Below are 21,459 nucleotides of genomic sequence, written 5' to 3'. Positions count from 1 at the left end.
AATCCTTTCTTTAACTATAGTCTTCCTTCTTACACACACACACATACACACACAACAAGCAAAGAAAACAAAACAAGAAAAGAAAAAAAGAATCTTCCAAAAAGAAGAGAAAATTTGTGTATGATAGGAATTTGGGGAAAAGAGCTAAGGTGGGTCTTTTAAAAAATAGGTTGTTTTGGGGCATGCATATATACATGTATGTATCAGAGAGATTTTTTAAGGTAATTAAAAAAAATTGTGGTCCCATGAGAGAGTTTTTTTTTAAGTTAAATTAGCCACTTTAAAAAATCATACTTTAGGGGACTGCCCTGGTGGTCTAGTGGCTAACACTCTGAGCTCCCAATGCAGGGGGCCCAGGTTTGATCCCTGGTCAGAGACCTAGATTCCCACAGTCATGCTGCAACTAAGCGTTTACATGCCACAACTAAAGATTCTGCATACCACAACTAAAGAGCCTGCATGCCGCAACTAAGACCCAGTGCAGCCTAAATAAATAAATAAATAAATAAATCATACTTTAGAAATTCGTGGCTCTAGCTTTCTAAGTAAATTCTTAAATTTAAAACTGTAAAGGATATTTTTATTTTATTCTATTTTATTTATTTATTTGGTTGCCCCGGGTCTCTTAGTTGCGGCAGGCAGGCTCCTTAGTTGTGGGAAGCAGGCTCCTTAGTTGCGGCTCGTTGGGCTTCTTAGTTGTGGCTCGCCGAAAAAGGACATTTTTAGTATGTGCCTATTTCTTCACCCAATTGAACAAAGAAATTAGCTGTTGACTCGTTTTACTGCTGGAAGAGACTTGATTTGAATAATCTGGAATGATTTATAGTTTACTCTTGACTGAAATGAATAGAGTATTATAATTTGAAACTTGGAGTTAGAAGTGACCATACACGAGTAATATAGCTAGACTCTGGATAAATATTTAAGTGGATCATCAGTAAATGTGTGGTGCACAAAAGGATTATTGAGTTGACTTTCACAATTGTATTTCATTTATTTTAAAACAGTGATTCTCAAACTTTAAAATGTATAGGAATCACTTGGAAATTTTGTTAAGCTGCAGAGTTTTGGGTGGGGTCCAGGAATTGACACATTTTAAGCAAAATTCCAGGTGTTTTTGAAGCAGATGGACTATGGACCATAGTTTTATCAAGTATAAAGGCTTTACATTTTAAGATAGTTAAATTTATCTGTCTTTTTTCTTTTATGATTTGTGTTTTCCCTCTCTTAAATTCTTGCCTACCCCACATCATGTACATATCCACTTTGAGAAACACTGCTTTTAGATAGATTATTTTGAAAGTACTGTACCCCTAAGGCTAACTTTCATTCAACAACCACAGAACCCTGGAATTTATTAATTTAATCATGTAGGATTCTTGCTGTAATTCAGTATTATTCAGATAGTCTTGGACAATATGAGTATTATTGAGCCTTGATATTGACTAAAAGTTGAACTTTAACATATAGCTTATCTACCTACTCTTTGGACACAAGTAGAAAGTCCATTTAGCAACTGCCTATAGTGTTATAGTTTAGTAGGCTAAGAATGAATGAAGCTAAAGTCATTGATTTTAATTTCTCCAGAGGTTTTTATGCTTTCCTGTTCATAGAGTATGAACCCTTTTAAAATAAAGTATACTGTACATAGTAATAGGTAAGAATTCCTCGTTGTCTTGGGAGGCTATATGATGTCTTCACTTAATTCCTCTAATTTGTAAAACAGGGCTGATGATCCTGTCTACTTTATTGTGAGGGTTAAATTAAATGTTGCATGTAAAACCAATTATGTGCTATTAAGTATTTGTTAAATGATTGGATAAATGGGGTAGTTTTGTGGTCCAGAGAAAGTCTTCCCTATGCTTTTAGGTGGTTTCCAGTTGTTAGACCCTGCCTTTTGTGGCCTTTAAAACAAAACAAAAACCAAAATCAACTTGTAAAAGATCTTCTAACAGCCTTTAGGTGTACTGCTTATAGGCTATATTTATTTGCTTATTAGCAAGATGTGGGTTCTGTTGGTCATGATTTTAAATAATTTGAAACTTGATACTAACCTAAGATATTTTTTCAGCTGAAGTTGAAAATCTGAATTAGAATAGTATTAGTCATAGCTAATGGTTAGGTCAACTCTTTAAAATGAATTATGATTTAATAATCCTATATCTTTGCCATGGGAGCCATTTGTACATTTTGAATTTCATGTTATGCTTCCTTTTCTGTTTCCTTTCTATTATGTTTCCTTTTCGAATATATAATGCAATGAATAAATTTAGTGGCAAACTTAATACAAAAATTATTTTTTAATTATAATAAATAATAAATTATTTTATTTATTTATTATTAAAATACTTGTGTTGAGCATGACACAGTATATATATCTTCTCAAGACTTTATTCTAAGACTGATTTAGCCTCTGTGCCTTTGTGCCATAACGTACAGATGCACACCTTGGTTATATGCGTGTTTCTTGGAGGGCCTATAAGTTATTTTCAAGCAAACAATTAGAAAATGGGAAGGTTCTGATAATGTTTAGAAGACTAATGTTTTCTAACAGTGATTATGCTAGCAGAAATTGTAAATAGTCAAAATAATTTCAAATATTCTTTATATGATTTTACCCAGCTTTCCCCCAACTTGAACTTTTATATGGATGAGACATGGCGTTGCCTGCAGCTCTTTATATTAAAGATAAGACTAGAATTGGATTTTTACATCCCTTCTCCCCACTGTTTCAGAGTTAATTGACATTTTGCTTTTGTGGGTTTTTTCAGGTACTTGGATGAATCTGATTCATTTATAACGTTGAATCGAGGGTTTTTTTTTGTGTCATTGTCTTTGGCATGAATATTATTCCCTCATTGTGGCAGGAGTTGTTCTCTCATTGTGGCAGTGAAAAATACTTTTTCTTTAATGAAACACTGGCTAAGCCAGACTTTACTATATTGGAAAGCCAGCTGTTATACATTAACCAAATTATTTTATATTGAGGCTTTTAGAATGTTCCTAATATGACTATTTCTTTTGAGTTCAAATAGGTTTTCTATAACAGAAGAAAGTGGTTAGGAGTGAAAGCTTGGGAATCAGATGGATCTGAGTGCTCTACCCACAGATCTTTGTGGTTGTAGGAAGAGCATATACTGTGCAGCTGCTTCCTCATCTGTGAAATGGGGACAGTAATCCCTGCTTCAACAGGTTTGTTGTAGGGATTAAATAATACATGAAAAATTCTCTACTCAGTGTCCGGTTCATTCAGTAAATGGAGTTATCAGTTTTAAAGGAATGGAGTTATCAGTTTTAAAGGAGGTCGTGTGCATGCATTTGTATTTTTAAAAAACACTAGAAATCTTATTCTGTCTTTTTCAGGTCAGTTGAACATATTGATGGTCAGAGTGTCCTAACAGACTCACTATGGAGGCGGTATAGTGAATTTGAGTTGTTGAGAAACTACCTTTTAGTTTACTATCCGCATATTGTTGTGCCACCTTTACCAGAAAAAAGGGTAAGAAGTGAAATGGCAGTATAGTTCAGAAGTATTTAGCATTGAGACTATTCTTCATGGTTGTTTTGTTTATCTAGGCAGAATTTGTTTGGCATAAACTCTCTGCTGACAACATGGACCCGGATTTTGTGGAAAGACGTCGAATTGGTTTAGAAAACTTCCTCTTGAGAGTTGCTTCACATCCCATCCTTTGTAGAGACAAAATCTTCTATTTGTTTTTAACACAGGTATTTTTCTTTTATTTAGTCTTCTAAAAAAATTCATTTGACTTGGGATCTTTTAAATTTTAAATTGTGGAATGCTTATTCTTAAGAATCCTTTTGGAGCAGCTTTGTTAATTTATATGCATTTTGTGGTTTGTTCTGTTTTGAATTTCCAAAGTAAATTACATCATTCTTTTGGCTAACGTTTTTATACTTAAAGATACTAAAGATGGTACTTTTTGGTATCACTTAAATGGTATCAGAATTAGCCTTTAGTTTTTTGAAGCCCAGGTCTATAAAATCTTGAGTCCATCTTTGGTAATCTTTTGGAATCTGTATTGTATGTTTAATTTTGCGGTGAAAGGAATTCTTTTTTAACCTTTCTCTCCCATCTCCCCTGAAAGAAGAACAGAACGATAGATATTTAATTTGGAATATTCCTTACGGGCTATTTTGCAATGATATCTAAAATTAACTTTAATTTTTAGGAAGGTAACTGGAAGGAGACTGTGAATGAAACCGGATTTCAGCTGAAGGTAAGGATAATTGCATGAAATAATTTGTTACATTCCTTTACAGTTCCTAGCACAGTGCCATGCACTTAATGGGTACTTGCTGTTTATTGAATGAGCGAATGTTGGAAATTGGCCTTGCATCTAATATCATTGGTAAAGTTTTTAAAGAAACAATGCAGTGTATTTTTGATTGGTGTAATTTTTGTTAATAGTGAGACTATAATGGGCATATTTATGAGTTTAATTCTATTGGCAAAGAAGATTTTGAAGCAGTAATTTAGATACAGGCTATAGATTTTTCCCACAGTTTAGTCATATTATACATTGTATATTTTTTTCTTCCCTCTGTCCTTATCACTGCCACTATCGGTGGTGCCCCCAAAATTGCTCACTCTATTAAATAGGAAAGACACTTCTGAAGAATTGATCTTGGGTTTTCCAGTCTTAGCAGACTAGAAGATGAACCATCAGTCATGCTTCTTCTGTCTACTGGGACATGGCCAGTTTTGAGTGGGCATAGGATTCATTTTGTATTAGCATCTGTTAGTAATACAGGCCTAATTAGATTTTGACAGCTTTTCATATTCATTCATTAGAATTAGTGTCTGGGAATGGAACTGTTATCTAAAAATTAAAGAGCATGTTGGTCATAAGATGGCCACCCTAACTCCAGTCTGCTCTCCCTCTTGTTCCCAAAAGTAATTTAACACTGGTGCTTGCAAATTTTTTAAAGTTTTCATCTCTTGTGTAAACTGAATAGGTAAGAAGAAAAAGTAATATAAATTGATATAATATATAAATTGATAAACAATTCACATGATAATGCAGTAACAAAATTCAGTAGGTCTAGGCGACAAGAACAAAATGTCTTTACAGTAATTTTAAGAACACCCCCTAGAGATTTATGCATTGGTATATAGGTATTTTAATTTTAACATAAAAAGACAAGAGAAAATTTTTTGTCTGCACAGAAAATATAGTCAAGTATCTAATTCTGTCATAAACCAATTTTAACTTATAAATATATTGTTGGCAGATAACATGAAAAAATTAGTATTTTCTTGGCTATAATTCATTATGGTGCTCAGAGAGAATGCTGGAATTTTGGTTTAGAGATGGTTTGAAATAACTCTAAACTTAAAAAAATTATTTATATTTTGATAGAATTTTCTGAGAACTAGTCCAAGATTTCTTAGGAGCCAGTAATAAAGAAAAGAGCGAACTAAAATATATTTTTTTAGTGATATCTCTTTATATAAAAAGAAAATTTTAAAAATTTTCGTCGTTGATTTAGTCATTAGTTTAGTAACTAGTTATCAGTTGTTTGTCCATAACTCAGTTTTTGGCCATAACTTGGGTGGCCTTGAGAAAACTCCTAAATTTCTTCATCCATATAGACTATGCTCTTCACAGAGTGCTTTGAATCTTGTGTGTAGGTGCTATTTAAGTGTTTAGATACAATGTTTTGTATTTGGGTAGCCTTACGGTGAAATCTTAGTTTCACTTTCATAAAATCTTTGAAAGGTAATACTCTGTACACAATAATTTGAAAAGTCAGAATTTAAATGAAATGGACCAGACATAAAATGTATGGGGAGAATTTGGAGACCCATGCAAGGAATTGGGACTTACTTTTAAAGAAGCAGGGTTTTTTAAAAAAAATATTTATTTATTTATTTATTCGGTTGTGCTGGGTCTTAGTTGCGGCACATGGGCTCCTTAGTTGTGGCCCGTGGGCTCCTTAGTTGTGTCTCACGGGCTCCTCAGTTGCGGCTCGCCGGCCCCTTAGTTGTGTCATGTGAACTCTTAGTTGTGGCATGCATGTGGGATCTAGTTCCCTGACCAGGGAATAAACCTGTGCCCCCTGCGTTGGGAGCATGGAGTCTTAACCACTGTGCCACCAGGGAAGTGAAATGGGACTTTTTAGGACTACACATACACACCCGTACGTGCATGCATACATACAAACGTATGTGAGGTTGTCCGAGAGATAGAGAAAGACACACACTTCACTTATCTGGAGGTCATGTATTTGGCAGTTACAACTAACCCAATCACAGCTGAAAGGGGATATTTAGAACTGACTTCTAAGATGTTCAAATGGATGTAACATAACTTACTATAGTACTTACAGATATACTTTGGTCCTTTCAGATAGTACCCACTTAATTTTTTTTTTTTTTTTTTTTGCCGTACATGGGCCTTTCAATGCTGTGGCCTCTCCCACTGCGGAGCACAGGCTCCGGACGCGCAGGCTCAGCGGCCATGGCTCACGGGCCCAGCTGCTCCACTGCATGCGGGATCCTCCCAGACCGGGGCACAAACCCGTGTCCCCTGCATCGGCAGGCGGACTCTCAACCACTGCGCCACCAGGGAAGCCCCCCACTTAATTTTATTATAGTTATTCAAATAAACTTGGCTATCTGTTTTCTAGGCTACAGCATATTAGAAGAAAATTTAAGAGGTCTAAAAGTGAATACTGCCGGAGACAGGCACACTGTTACAATAGTGAAATTGACAGCTGAGCCTGCTAGTAAAAGATAACAGTGATCTGAGAGTCAGACACCGCAGTATGGAGGCCTCTGGCATGGGGCCAAATCCCCACACACCTGTGTAACCCCTAGGGCTTCATTGTGTCACAGGTGGATTCAGTATTAGTTGTTTATAGTGGTTACCTTGAGGCTTCAAGAAAAGGTTGAATTGCTGGCTGAGTACTCATAATTCAGCGTTTCTTTCTTCTTTTTTTTAGCGTGGAACTAGTTTTTTGATTAAAAAAATTTTTTTTAATTCAGTGTTTCTTAAAATGTGGTCAGTTGGCTTCATGAGTCTCAATTTGCTGGGATTGTTTGTTCAAAATACTGAATCCTAGAGTTCATTCCAGACATGCATACATACAAGCCTAAAACTTAAGAACCATTGCTGTAAGATGACAGATAAGAATATTTTTAGGGAAGATAATTTTAGAAGATTATCAAAATTGTTAAAAAAAAAAGAAAAAAAAGTTAGAACCTAAAGCAGTATCTTATCTGAATATCATTAACATTAAATGTTTACTATGTGCTTAAGCACTGTACTCTAATACACGGTCATGTTTTTTTGCTGACAGTTGCCTCAGTACCTTTGAGGTTAGTTTAATATTATTCCAGTTTTTTAGATGAGGAACTCGAGAAAGTGACTTAATGGTGGTATAATGTTGGTTGTTGTCAATTATTGTTTCAATTTGATCGCTGTCTACTTGAACTGGTCTACCCGACCGTGGAGCACTGTCCAGCAAGAAATCTCCAGCACACAACTTCACAAACCACTTTTGACATGTTCGATTAGTCACAGCACCTTCTCCATACACTGCACAAAACTTTCTGTGCGTTTCAGTTGCGTTTTTACCTTTCTCGAAATAATAAAGCATAATATGCGGAAAATGCTTTTTTTCTTCCATCTTCAGTATTAAAATTGCTACACAAAAATTCACGAATTTTGTTAAGTCTTTTTTTAAATGCTTGCTGATATGACAGCCGTCACATACAGTCTAACAAAATTGTTTCGAATGAAGTTAAAGACAGCTAAGTGCTACTAGAGCCATCTTACGGAAAAGACCGAACAAAACTTTTGGCCCACCCAATACTTTATTATTTATTTATTTATTTTAAAAAATCATATGGTATTTGTCTGTTTTCAGTTCCCTCTTTTTAAAAAAATTAATTTTATTTTTGGCTGTGTTGGGTCTTTGTTGCTGTGCGCAGGCTTTCTCTAATTGCGGCAAGCAGGGGCTACTCTTTGTTGCAGTGTGAGGGCTTCTCATTGTGGTGGCTTCTCTGTTGCACAGAATGGGCTGTAGGCATGCAGGCTTCAGTAGTTGTGGCTCGCGGGCTCAGTAGTTGTCGCTCGTCGGGCTCTAGAGCACAGGCTCAGTAGTTGTGGCACACAGGCTTAGTTGCTCTGTGGCATGTGGGATCTTCCCGGACCAGGGCTCGAACCCATGTCTCCTTCATTGGCAGGTGGATTCTTAATCACTGTGCCACCAGGGAAGTCCTCCACCCAATACTTTAGTTTAAAGTAATATCATTTTAACTCAGTTCTCTCAGTAAGTTACTTACATGAAAGTAAGTGTCATCCATATGCCCAAACCTTAAATGATTTTAGGCTGACGCAGAAGAATCCAGAACCCTGTCTGTTGCTTGGAGCAGGGACTGCCAGAGAGATCTGGGCCTTTAGGATCTCTGCTAATCCTGGAGATTCCCAGTGCTGGGTGCCTACAGACTGTCAGGTACCCTTCTAGGTGCTGTGGATACAACAGCGAATACGCTGGAAACATTCATTATCCCCATGTTCTTATGGAGTTTGTATTGTAAGTAGTTGGAGACTTTAAGTTAACATTTATTTAAGATACTTTGAAAGTTATAGGTGATGTAAAGTGAAACAATCATTACTGTGAGAGATTATGACAGCAGGGATTTTTTTCTAGGGGTTATTTTGAGATAGGTGACAATAAAATTTATTGTTCAAATGGGGACACTTTTGAGAATAAAAAGGGGGTCTGCTAATAATTAGATTAGGGACAACAGCTGTAAGCCAGGACTGTCCTGGGCAAACTGCATCACATGGTTGAAGAGAGAACATTTGAGCTGAGACCTGAATAGTGAGGAACCTGCAGTGGAGTCAACCTAGCGGGTAAAGGAAGAATGTTAGAGAGAGGGCAAGCTGGTGATGGTTTACTAGGCAAGGTTTGGGGGAAGAACCTGAAAATGAAATAAAGGAAAGACAAGGTCTAGGACAAGGAAAGTAAAGTATGTAATAGTAATTGGAAAGGGAAGGAGAGGTGGGGATTAAAGAACATGGGAAAGGAAGTTAAGTTGGGGCTGTAGAATAGTCGGGGTTATTTTTTTCATTCAGCCAATACTTATCTCATGTTTTTCTTGTGCCAGGCATTGGGAGGCATTGGAGATACAGGAATGAACAAAGAAGATTAAAGTATTGCCGTGGCAGCCATTGTGCAACTCTAGGAGCCCCATTCACATTGTGCTTTCTTGTGGCTCTTATATTCTAGTGGACAGCTAGGAAACAAGAAAACAACTCAGCGGATTTCAGATAGTGCTGTATTAAAGGAGATAAAGTAGGGTGGTATGAAACAATTATATAAGGGCTTCTTTATAGATATTCAGTGGGGAACCTGATAAGATGGATGAATGGTAACCGTCAGATTTGGAACAGCCTAGGTAGGTGTTTAGAGATCTAGCTTTGGGGAGAAGTTTCTGATTTGATGACATTTTAAGCAATTTCTCTTATTATGGAATCTTGTGAAATGATGAGCAGGTTGAGTGGGGTGTTATGATGGACTGACCTGACAGAATGCTTGGTAAGCAAAGGTTAGGATGGTGATGGTTTACATTTTATATGCCTTCTATAGTGGTAAGATGGTAATATTAAAAGTAAAAAATAAATTAATTGGTAGTATTAAGTATGAGATTCAGAAAAAGATTCACATGAAAATTTTCTCTTTTACTGATGGTTTTTATGTAATTTCATCCTTATTTAAAGAATCTCATTTGCGTGTGACTATAAAGTCATTAACACGTTGATGTTTAGTGATTTGAATTCACTTAAAGAACATAAGGGAGTAATATTATATGCCTTAAATTCATAGTTGCTTTAATTGTAAGGACTTTCACATGCATTAGCGCCTTTGCCCTTGAGATGTAAGAAAGGTCAAGAATTGATAAAATACCCATTTTAGAAATAAGAGAATCCCCTGAATTCAATGACAAATTAAGCTTTAGATATTCTTGATAGCTCTTTGAACTGCTTTTGGTCTGAAGGTTTAGGAGGCTGGGTTTATGGAGTGGTGTATTTGTTGCATTTGTTTTTATTTCTTCAGCCATGTAATCTGGGGAGCCCTAGTAGTTTTGCTTTTGTTTGTTTATTATTTTGGGAGTATTTGTAATTAGGGCTTATAAGTTGGAATAATATAAAATATTCAAGCTGATTGGGATTTTCAAAACCAAACCACATTATGAAATTGATTACTGATTGAGCTACCTTTTATGAACCGTATCATTTTTGTGCCTTGGTCAGAAAAAAAAAAATATATATATATATATATATATATATATATATATTTATTTATAATTTTTTTATTTTAATGAGAACATATAAGAGGAGAGGATTTGGCTATATTAACTATAAATTTATACAATGAAATTATTATTTCATGTTCATCCTTCTGTCTCTCCTTTGAAATAAGTTAGGGTAGAAATAAGTAAAGGTAGTTAAATAGTTGTGTTGAAATATCTAGAAGTAAGTAAAGGTAGTTAAAAAGTTGTAACATTTCCTGCCAGCTAGAAAGGAATTAATTTGATGTCATCTAGTTTGGTTTTTTTTGGCCGCACCTCAAGCATGTGGGATCTTAGTTCCCTGACCAGGGATCAAACCTGTACCACCAGGGAAGTCCTCATCTAGCTAGTTTTAATTTAGTACAGGCATTTCCATATTTCTTTATTTTCTAAAATACTGATTATGAAAATGAGAAAAACCAATGTACATTTGGTTTACATTCCACCTGAGAACGACTCTCAGTAATGCACAGGCTTCAAAGCAGTAGTTTTATTTAGTTTATATATATAGATCATTGTTTTTCTTGATTTAGAGAAAAAGTAAACTACTTTTTTCACATGAGACCTATTTTGTTATAATAATGCAGAGGTATATGGTTGCTAGTGTATTGGTGTTTACAGTTGTTTTACTTTGGTATTACTGAATGCCATGTGTTCAGTTTAATTTATAAATATTTTTGTAGTGTTTTAAAAAATAACTACTAAGCTGTTTTTTGGGGTATGTTTAATGTGTTTGACACAAATGATACGAAGAAAACTGTACTTGAGCATCTTAATTCTAAAGGGAAAATAAAACTGTTTGGATTTAAACCCTGAAATGTAATTGTATTAAGTGAATAAATTATTTTTTCCAGGCAGACTCCAGGTTAAAAGCGCTTAATGCAACATTCAGAGTGAAAAACCCAGACAAGTAAGGTTTTGTTTTAATAACAGTTACAATGTTGTTTTGAATGGTGCCTATCAATCTATTTAATTTTTCATTTCTGAATGTATGCACTTTATTTGCTAAATATTTTAAATAGTAATTCACATTAGTGAAATCCTTTTACAGTCTAAAACTGATTTTGAAATTTGGTAATTTAATTGGGATTAAGGTTGTAAGTAACTGAAGTTTTAGAAAATTAAACCACTGCTTTTTCGTAGAAGGATTTATTGAGTGTTGCTTAAGGTATCAGAAAAATGAGAAAAATAATTTTAATTTCATATAAAATAGTTTTTCTTATTAGACTTTGCTTGTCAGATATGTACAAAACTCAAGATAATATATTATTTATTTTAATAATAAACTATCTACTTTGAATAGCAAAAAAACTTGATAGTTGCATACTAGTATAATAATTTCGTGGAGATGTATTTATATGACAGTCACCTGACTTCATCAGTGTCACTTTGGTGTTTGTGAGAGCATTTCTGTATTAAAGAAAACTGGTGTATTCAGAAATAACTTTCCTTAGGGTGGGATCTAGGTATTTAAGATTTGGTTTTGTTCATTCTCTGAATTTGGTGGATAATTCAGGCTCTTCATTATATGGACCTTTACCTGAAGCTTGCTTCAGCTATACTTTCCAGGTAGAAATGTGCTTAGGTAGATGAGGCTTTTCCATATTTGGTGACCAAGTTTATGAGGTCTGTTAGACTTTCTCTAGTCAGGCCTTCAGCGTTAACTTCTACATAGTGTAAATTCTTAGCAGACAAAGGCCAAGTTTGCATAGTCTGATATCCTATTGTGCTGGGCTTTATAAACCATAACACATTAACATTGTGCCTTTGGTTTTTAGTATACATTTTGAATATAAAATATAAATAAATATTTTAAAGTTTGGTAATTAAGAAATTGTGATGGTAACCATTGAGGTTTTTATTTTATTTTTTTAATAGACTTTATTTCTTAGAGTAGTTTTAGGTTCCTAGCAAAATTAAGTGGAAAGTACAGAGCTCCCAGGTACCCTCTGCCCCTACACTTACACAGCTGCCCCTAGAGATACAGAGCCGCCCCTATTATCCCTTACCAAAGTGGTACATTTGTTATGATTGATGAACCTACATTGACTCATTGTTACCCTCTTGAAGTCCATAGTTTACATTAGGGTTTACTCTTGGTGTTATATGTTATATGGGTTTTGACTAATGTATAATGACATGTATGTGTCATTACAGTGTCATAAAAAGTATTTTCACTGCCCTAAAAATCCTCTTTGCTCTGCCTATTTATCCTTCCCTCCCCATAGCCCTGGCAACCACTGATCTTTTTACTGTTCCCATAGTTTTGCCTTTTCCAGAATGTTGTATCATACAATACGGAGCATTCTCAGAAAGGCTTTTGCTTTGTAATATGCATTTAAGGTTCCACTGCGGTTTTTATAAGGGCTATAATGACATCCATGGTATATGAGATGTTCTCTAGGTTAAGAACTAAATTATGTCACCCTCCAAAAAAATCTTTGGAAAACCTAAGCAGCAAAGTTTATGACATTGGTGAATGTACATTCATTAGAGGAGCATGTAGATGAGACAGTTTTTAAATTAATATTTAATATTATTGTTTTGTCAGTTGAATGTTTTTTAATTTAATGAAAAATATTTTGTCAACTGAATGTTTGTCTTCCCTTTTCTGACCTACCAGCTTTTCTAGATTGCTAAATTTTGTTTAATATTCTACATTATATATAGAATTTTAAATGTGTTATGACCAATAACATAAACAAGGCAGTTTTTTGCTCCTAAGTTCTTGTTCAATATATAATTAATGTATAATTAGTAATAGAATTTGTTTGCCTTAAGTTTTAGATAAGAGAAATATCTATATCAGTCGTTGTAACAGATTTTTAATATACAGAATCCCTGTTCTAGGTCTGTCTGGCCCAATAGATTAATTATTATTCATACCATTACTGAAATAGTTTATATCACTAAAATACTTTAATTCCATTCTTTCTTAAAATGTAGAAAACCAGAAAGATTGTTTCAGAGGTTTCAAATGATACCTCTTCATGCATGTTTATTTTTATTCAAACTAGACTGTTAAAAGCAGTGAGGAGGAGGACCTTGAGTCTCTACTTTTTGTGGCAATACTGGGCTAATATTTAGGAGGTAGACTGAGTGAGTGGTAGAATGTATGGGATGAAAGAGAGGAGAAGGAAATACAGGTGGCACCTAGGTTTCATTGTTTAAACTGCTAGGGAATAGAGGAGAGAGATTTGATGGGATAGGAGAAGATAAGTTGAACTTTGGATATGTAAACAGGTACAAATGTCTGCTAGTTAGTTGGCTTCACAGATACGGCTTTTAGGAGAGATTTGGGCTGGAGTTATATATTTGGAGTTCAGCAGCATGTAGATCATAATTGTGAAGCTTTGTGAATACGTCACACAGAGTGTGTAGATTGAAAGATTGGTTGTAAAATGGTTGAGGACCTAGGGCTGAATCCTAAAGAAGCCAGTGCTTGAAGGGCATTTTGCAAAGTGTGATCTGAGGATTGCCAGCATCTGAATCCTGTGAATGCGTTTGTTATAAATTCAGATTCCTGAATTTATTCCTGTGTACAGTTGTGGTGGTTACTCATGCCCTCTTTTACTGAGAGGCCCTCAGTAGTGCTCTTAGCAAACACTTCAGGAGTCCTTTGCACACTAAAGTTGGCGGTATAAGAGATGAGTGAAGGGAGTGAGTCCTGCAAAGGAGACTTTAGGAATGACCAGAGAGTAAAAGGAAAATCATGAGAAATTAACACTGATGTCAGGGAAACAAATTTTTGAGGAGGGTGAGGTCAGGTGTTACATTGCGGGAAGAATGGTGGTAATAGAAGTTTCAGGTCTTATGGAGAACGGCAGACATCAGATTATAGAAACAAAGATTACTGAGCAGCATGAAGATTGTTAGAGACAATGAGTTTATGGTTGCACCATAAGATTTTCTTAGCACCATAAATTTTTTCCTGTTTTTTTGTTTTCAAACAAACAAATATTATCTCTATCTCAGTTCCACAGTGTAAATTATGAAGTCTTTTCTTGGCTTTAAAAATATCTAGAGAAAATATGGTTATTTTGTTTTAGAACTTTCTGAGTTTGCATCGGTGTGTAAATGTTTAAGGCTAGCAAATAGTTAAATAGAATCAGTTTTATTATTCTCAGGAACTGCTATTTTGTCGTTCAGTTTTTGACTTTTCATGAGAAAAATGATGTTTCGTTTCCTGTTTCAGGAGATTTACAGAACTAAAACACTACAGTGATGAACTACAGTCTGTCATCTCACATCTTCTTCGAGTCAGAGCCGTAAGTGGTCCCCAAGAACTTTTTGACAGACATTAAAAAGGAAGTGCTTGGGCTTCCCTGGTGGCACAGTGGTTGAGAGTCCGCCTGCCGATGCAGGGGACACGGATTCGTGCCCCGGTCCGGGAAGATCCCACATGCTGCAGAGCGGCTGGACCCGTGAGCCATGGCCGCTGGGCCTGCGCGTCCGGAGCCTGTGCTCCGCGGCGGGAGATGCCACAGTGGTGAGAGGCCCACGTACCACAAAAAAAAAAAAAAAAAAAAAAGGAAGTGCTTCTCATTTAATCGTTATGTTTTTAAGTAATGGAAGATATTTATGATGAATAACTGATTTTTATATTCAAATTTGGTGTGTTCATCACCTAAATTCCATTTTTAAAAAAAACGTGAAATGTTTTCTGGCGTAAATAACTTGAAGAATTTTAGCCTATAGTTTTCTCTGTAGTCTGTATATGGTTGTTTTGACATCTTATCGAAGGGCCTACCATTTCACTGTTGGAATATAATTAAGTGTGGGATTTTAGATCTACATATAATATCCTATTCTTTCAAGGTTTTTGTTTTTTGTTTTTTTCTTTTTTGTGGTACACGGGCCTCTCACTGTTGTGGCCTCTCCCGTTGCGGAGCACAGGCTCCGGACTCGCAGGCTCAGCGACCTGTCATTTTCTGTCATCACTGTTGTCTTTATAGCAACACTGACATTGTATTCTGTACTCATTTGTTAATTATCTCCTCTACTAGTGTATGTGAGCTCCCAAGAGCAGGAGTTTGTTTTCTCACTGTCAAATCCCTAGAATAATGCCTGACTCAGAGTAGGCACCCACTACATATTCACTGAATGGATGAATAAATGGATGTATGTGCTGACAGTTTTATGTTTAAAAAATCTTAAAAAGCAGTAACATAAATTACTTCTTGAATTTAATTATAACCAGCCAGGGAGAACTGGTTAGTAATGTATATTTGACAAGAAATATGACCTTTAAAGAAAAATGACCTTGTCATCAGAGAGCTTACAATACACAAGTAAGAGAATTCTGGGTATTGATATATTTACCCTAAACTTTATGAAAACAGGCTTCAGAAACTTAATTGACATAAAAGACAGCTTGAGCTCTTCAAGGAAAGGCAGCACTTGTTCTGTGAGTGAAATTGAAATTCTGACTGTATAAATGAGATAAATGCCAATGGAAAATACAGAATAGCTAAAGTCTTGATTGTTCTAAAATTAGGAGAAAGGCTGTTTAGTCATAGACAGTGACATAACAGTTAAAAATGGAAGGTTATAGCCCAACACTGACAGAAGCCTGCGAACAACACAGAAATCACCACAGTGAGGGCTTTTTTGTAGCATTCAGAGTGTCAGGAGAAGAAGGCTTAGACACTGTTTGATACAGATGATGAATTGTTAACAGACGAAGAGAAAATAGAATTATTTGGCTATCTTTTCTGACAAGGAGAATTCTTTTGAAAGTAGAAAAGGCAAAAAATAAATGACTAACAGGTTAAAGAGTTAATATTTAAGACGTCAAAACAGAACAACCAGAAAGGGCAGGTGGCCTTAGACTGAGAGGAGCTGGATTTAGAACTTGTCTCTGGCATTTACCAGGTCCTTCAGGCAAATCCACTAACCTTTCAGAGTTTGTTTTCTTTGCTGGAAAATGGGAATATCTGCCTGGCACATAGTAGGTACTACATAAATATTTGTTATATGAATGAGTATGTTATTCATAGAGTTGTGAGACTCAGATGAGATAATCTATGTTTCGTAAACGAAGACAAAAGGAAAATAATGCTAATCTAATATTTATTTACTGTTGTATATCAGCCAAACATATTGTGTTATTCTTAACTAATTCCGATAGTAGCCCTTTGAAGGTAGGTGCTGTAACTGTCCCCATTTTATAGATTAGGAAGCAGAGGCAAATGAATTAAGTAACTTGACTCATACTATAAATAGATATGATGAAGCCAGAATTTAAACCTTTGTCTGACTCCAGAACCCATGCTCTTAACCATCTACAAATATATTGACAGAGGACGTGAATTCAGGTAGATTGAGGGAGAAGAGAATTGATTTTCATTGAGCCACCTTGCTTATTGCCAGGTACCTTACAAATGTCATCTTCTTTAATCCTCAGTCATATGATGAGGTTCATTTCCACATTTCCAAGAGAATGATATAATACTAAGGCTAAGAGTAGTTTAATAAATTCTCAAAAGTCAAACCCTAAAGTAAGAAGGAGCTGGATCTTTTTTTTTTTAATATTTATTTATTTATTTTGGCTGCACTGGGTCTTAGTTGCAGCACTGGATCTTCGTTGCGGCACGTGGAATCTTTTGTTGTGGCATGCCGGCTCTTTGTTGTGGCTCATGGGCTTCTTTCTATGTGTGGTCCCTTGGCATGTGGGATCTTAGTTCCCTGACCTGGGATTGAACCCACGTCCCCTGCATTGGAAGGCATATTCTTAACCACGGGACCACCAGGGAAGTCCCAGGGGCTGGAATTTGAATTCACATTTGTCTTACTCCAAATCCCTTACTTCCTACAACCATATTTGCTGCCTCTCTAGGGGAAATCAAATTTAAAAGGGAGGGAGGAGTGTTTAACTTTGCTAATATTCAAAAAATGTAAATTGAAATTATTGAGGCACTATTTAACATTTAATTTGTAGTCATATATAAAGATGGTAATATCTAGTGTTTGTGAAATATTTGGTGACTGTGGCATTGTATAAAGTATTACATACAGTTCCTTTGGGAAAGATTTTGGCAGTAGTATCAGGAATCCTAAATCTCATAATCATTGCCTCCTTAGGAGATAATTCAAAAGAAAAGCTATGTGTCCAGATTTTTCAAATAAGATTATCTAATAGACTGTCATAAGACTTTGTGTCCTTTTTAACATTTAACATTTAATCCCCTACTGCTTCAGTGAGGATAGAGAAGACATTCTTACCATAGTTGCAAATGATTCAGAACTGGGGAGGATGATAAGATGAGTCTGTCAAATTTCTTCTGTTGTCATATTATTTGCTAGGTGTCAGTCCTCCCCCGTCAGTTGTCAGATGATCACTTTTCAAAAAGAAAGGCTTGTCAACAGAATTGAAATTGAGTGGCAGTGTAGACTAAATCATTGTGTATAGCCCCCTTTACCTGGCACCATGATTCTTGCTTACCAATGACCACTGAATTAATCTGGTTTCAGGTTTTAATAATTCATGATTTATTTACCTGCCATTTTTGTCTTTACTTTTCTCTAGAAATGATATTTTTTGGTCTGTAGTTTATAATTTTTCCTCACTTCATCTTTTCTCTCAATGCCTGATGATCTAGATACTAATCATCTCATGTTTCGGTTGGCTAGAACAATTTGCTTCCATGAGTAGTTCATGCCAGAAACATTGCTGGTCCAGTAACAACTGCTGAGTGGCTCTTTGTTGCCTCATTCACCAATAGAGTAGTTCCTTGTGTGGTTGCTTACCTTTCTGGAGTATGAGAACTCTTGCCTCTTTTTGTCATGTTCTATGGACCAAAGTATTTTCCAGAGCTCTAATTATCATGGTAAAAGTTCCTTTTGTATCAGCTGCCAGGAGTGATAAAATTTAAAGAAAAAAAACCCACTTAAATACCGGGGATTCAGAAACTTTCTTTGAACATTTATTTTGTGTATGCATTTTGTATTTAAGTTGTTCTAGTTTTTATTCTTACGTGGTTATTTAACAAGTTCTTTCCCTCTCTTCTATACTTAATATCGTAGGTAGATGATAAAATGCTCAGCTGTCAGGAGAACGTTTGATCTTTAAAAGTATGAGGATCTAGGGATTTCCCTGGCGGTCCAGTGGTTAAGACTCCGCATTTCCACTGCAGGGGGCGGGGTTCGCTCCCTGTTTGGGGAACTAAGATCCTGCATGCCATGCAGCGCGGCCAAAAAAAAAAGGTACGGGGCTTCTCTGGTGGCGCAGTGGTTGAGAGTCCGCCTGCCGATGCAGGGGACGCGGGTTTGTGCCCCGGTCCGGGAAGATCCCACATGCCACGGCGTGGCTGGGCCTGTGAGCCATGGCCGCTGAGCCTGCGCGTCCGGAGCCTGTGCTCCTCAACAGGAGAGGCCACAACAGTGAGAGGCCTGCATACCGCAAAAAAAAAAAAAAAAAAAGTACGAGGATCTGCAAAAGTTAGTACTCTAGAGTGACATTTTCCGTTTTATATTCTTTGGAATGCCATTCCTGTAACATGTTCCCTACTGCAAACCAACTCTCTCTCAATAGTCCTGATTCGTATATAGTGTTAAAGTTCAAAAAAGTCCTGCAGAAAAAAAACCTGTTAAACATTTTAATCTCAGTATTTCCCAAACTTACTTGACAATGGAACCACTTTAAACAACCAACCAACCTTTGACACTCTGTAGGGCTCTCAAAAAATAATTGGGAAATAATATCCCAGAGAAATTAGTTTAGAGGTCTGTGGACAGCCCTGGAAAGTTTCAAGCATAGTAAAGACTATGAACTTTGTCCTGAAATTGGAGGCTAGTACAGGGGTCGGCAAACTTTTTCTGAAGGCCAGATAGTAAATATTTTCAGCTGTTTGGGTCATATGGTCCCTGTTGAAGCTATTCAACCCTGCTATGAAAGCAGCCATAGACAGTGCTAATATGAGTGAGTATGACTGTGTTCCAATAAGACTACAAAAACAAGCTGCGGACCTGTAGTGTGCTGCCCTCTAGTCTAGCAGGTCAAGGAGAGATGGAAAACATTTTATGATCCTCCTACGCCTGCTCCAGGTTTTTACAATGTGGTTCATTCAGTTTAAGCTGAAGTATTGAAAGGTTTAAGAATTATTGTATGGTTAATGCCTAATTCCTCAAATTACTCATGTTTGAGTAAGGAACTAGAGGGGTTGAACGTAAATTCAGGCTTTACATTTGGAAATTATATACTAGGAATTCTTTTTTAGGGTTTTATGTGGGACTGACTTTTGATCTTCTAGTTCGTGTCCATAATACTTTGGGGGAAAGTAAAGGAGATTACTGCATATGGTGTTTTGTTTTGTCTTTTGTAAAATTTGTGTGAATGGCTAGGCAGTACATTATTTTGTTTTTGTAGTTTTTAAAAATATTTATTTCATTTATTTTAATGTTTGGCTGCGTCGGGTCTTAGTTGCAGCACTTGGGCTCTTTGTTGTGGCACGTGGGCTTCTCTCTAGTTGTGGTGCGTGGGTTTTTTTTTTTCTTTCTCTAGTTGTGGTGCGTGGGCTCTGTAGTTTGCGGCATGCAGGCTCTCTAGTTGAGGCACTTGGGCTCAGTAGTTGTGGCGCGTGGGCTTAGTTGCCCCACAGCACATGGGATCTTAGTTTCCCAACCAGGGATAGAACCCACGTCCCCTTCATTGGAAGGCAGATTCTTTACCACTGGACCACGAGGGAAGTCTCTAGGCAGTACATATTTTATCTCAGTGACCTAAATTGTAATTCTACTGTTATTAAAATATCTAATGTTAGTTGGTTAGAAGGCATTAACTTGATAAAGTAGCACAGAGATATATTGCCTGGGAACTTCCCTGGTGGTGCAGGGGTTAAGAATCCTCCTGCCAATTCAGGGGACACAGGTTCAAACCCTGGTCTGGGAAGATCCCGCATGAGCAACTAAGCCTGTGCACCACAACTACTGAGGCTGTGCTCTAGAGCCCACGAGCCATAACTACTGAGCCTACGTGCCCTAGAACCCGGGTGCTGCAACTAATGAAGCACACGTGCCTAGAGCCCATGCTCTGCAACAAGAGAAGCCACCGCAATGAGAAACCCGTGCACCACAGCAAAGAGAAGCCCCTGCTCGCCACAACTAGAGAAAGCCCACGTGCAGCAACGAAGACCCAACACAGCCATAAATAATAAATAAATAAATAAATTTATAAAATAAAAGTAATAGTAACCTGCTGGTTAAAAATATTAGCACTCTTGGTATAGGAAATTTTAAAACGTTAATTAAAAATATATAATTATCTCCCATGATGAAACTTTGGGAGATTTAAGCTTCTTTTCCATATTTTTCAAGGTTATTGTGCTAAGCATATATATATATATATATATGTATTTTAAATGAGGATAAAATCTCTTTTTTAATTAATCTTTATGTAACTTTGACTTCATAGCAATTTCTTTCGAATATTTATTCCAGAGAGTAGCAGACCGACTGTATGGTGTATATAAAGTACATGGGAATTATGGGCGAGTTTTCAGGTAAGCATTATGCAAACTTTTATAATAAACAACAACTAGCTCTAATTAGCTTTTTGCCTAAGAACTATAATTCTTGAAAATATGTGATTCTGGAAAGCAAAAGATTATTTTTTAAATGATGTCCTGTAATAGTAGTCTTCAGACTTTTCACTGTAAAGCCTTTGTTTAAATAAAAAATAATAAGGGAGTCCAGCATATTGAGCAGATAAAAGATAAACTGCTCTGAAGCAGTGAGCGGTGTCTTTTACTTTCTTGGCAGAATGCCCAAGAAGATTCCTTTGGAAATCACTGTCATATAGAGTTAGCGATTTTCTTTTTCTTTTCTTTCTTTGTGTCACTTTATAATTTCTGAAGGCTTTTGCAAGATGGATTTTTCAGTCTTGAGGTAATATTAGTGTAAATTAGAATATTTACTTGTGTAGATAACTTGCATATCTTGGTTATTTTTGAGCTTTTTCTTTTGTGAATTTTTGTGTGTGTTAATTATTTTAGTTGTGACATTTTAGAAGTTAATTATCCAAATCTTCTTGTAAGAAAAACGTCCTTGCTAATGTTCTAAGTCCTTTTGATTGAATTAATCAAAATAATTCATTTAACATATTTGAATAGGTAAGACATTCATATAGCACAAAATTC

At 36.1% G+C, this 21,459-nt stretch overlaps 1 protein-coding gene across 1 annotated transcript in view; it reads left to right on the top strand.

Annotated features, from left to right (window-relative positions):
- The window catches only part of SNX4 (sorting nexin 4), a 62,706-nt gene that overhangs the window by 15,579 nt on the left and 25,668 nt on the right, over positions 1-21,459 (top strand). Inside the window, exons 3-8 of the mRNA XM_060010820.1 lie at positions 3,364-3,499; positions 3,577-3,726; positions 4,191-4,238; positions 11,179-11,234; positions 14,520-14,592; positions 20,762-20,823. Of these exons, the coding sequence (XP_059866803.1) occupies positions 3,364-3,499; positions 3,577-3,726; positions 4,191-4,238; positions 11,179-11,234; positions 14,520-14,592; positions 20,762-20,823 (525 nt within the window). The remainder of the gene's footprint in view (positions 1-3,363; positions 3,500-3,576; positions 3,727-4,190; positions 4,239-11,178; positions 11,235-14,519; positions 14,593-20,761; positions 20,824-21,459) is intronic.

Source organism: Delphinus delphis, chromosome 4 (assembly GCF_949987515.2).
Source record: "Delphinus delphis chromosome 4, mDelDel1.2, whole genome shotgun sequence".
In the NCBI taxonomy this organism is placed as follows: Eukaryota; Metazoa; Chordata; class Mammalia; order Artiodactyla; family Delphinidae; genus Delphinus; species Delphinus delphis.
Note: the sequence above shows the minus strand (reverse complement) of the source record. Positions and strands in the feature narration are given on the sequence as shown.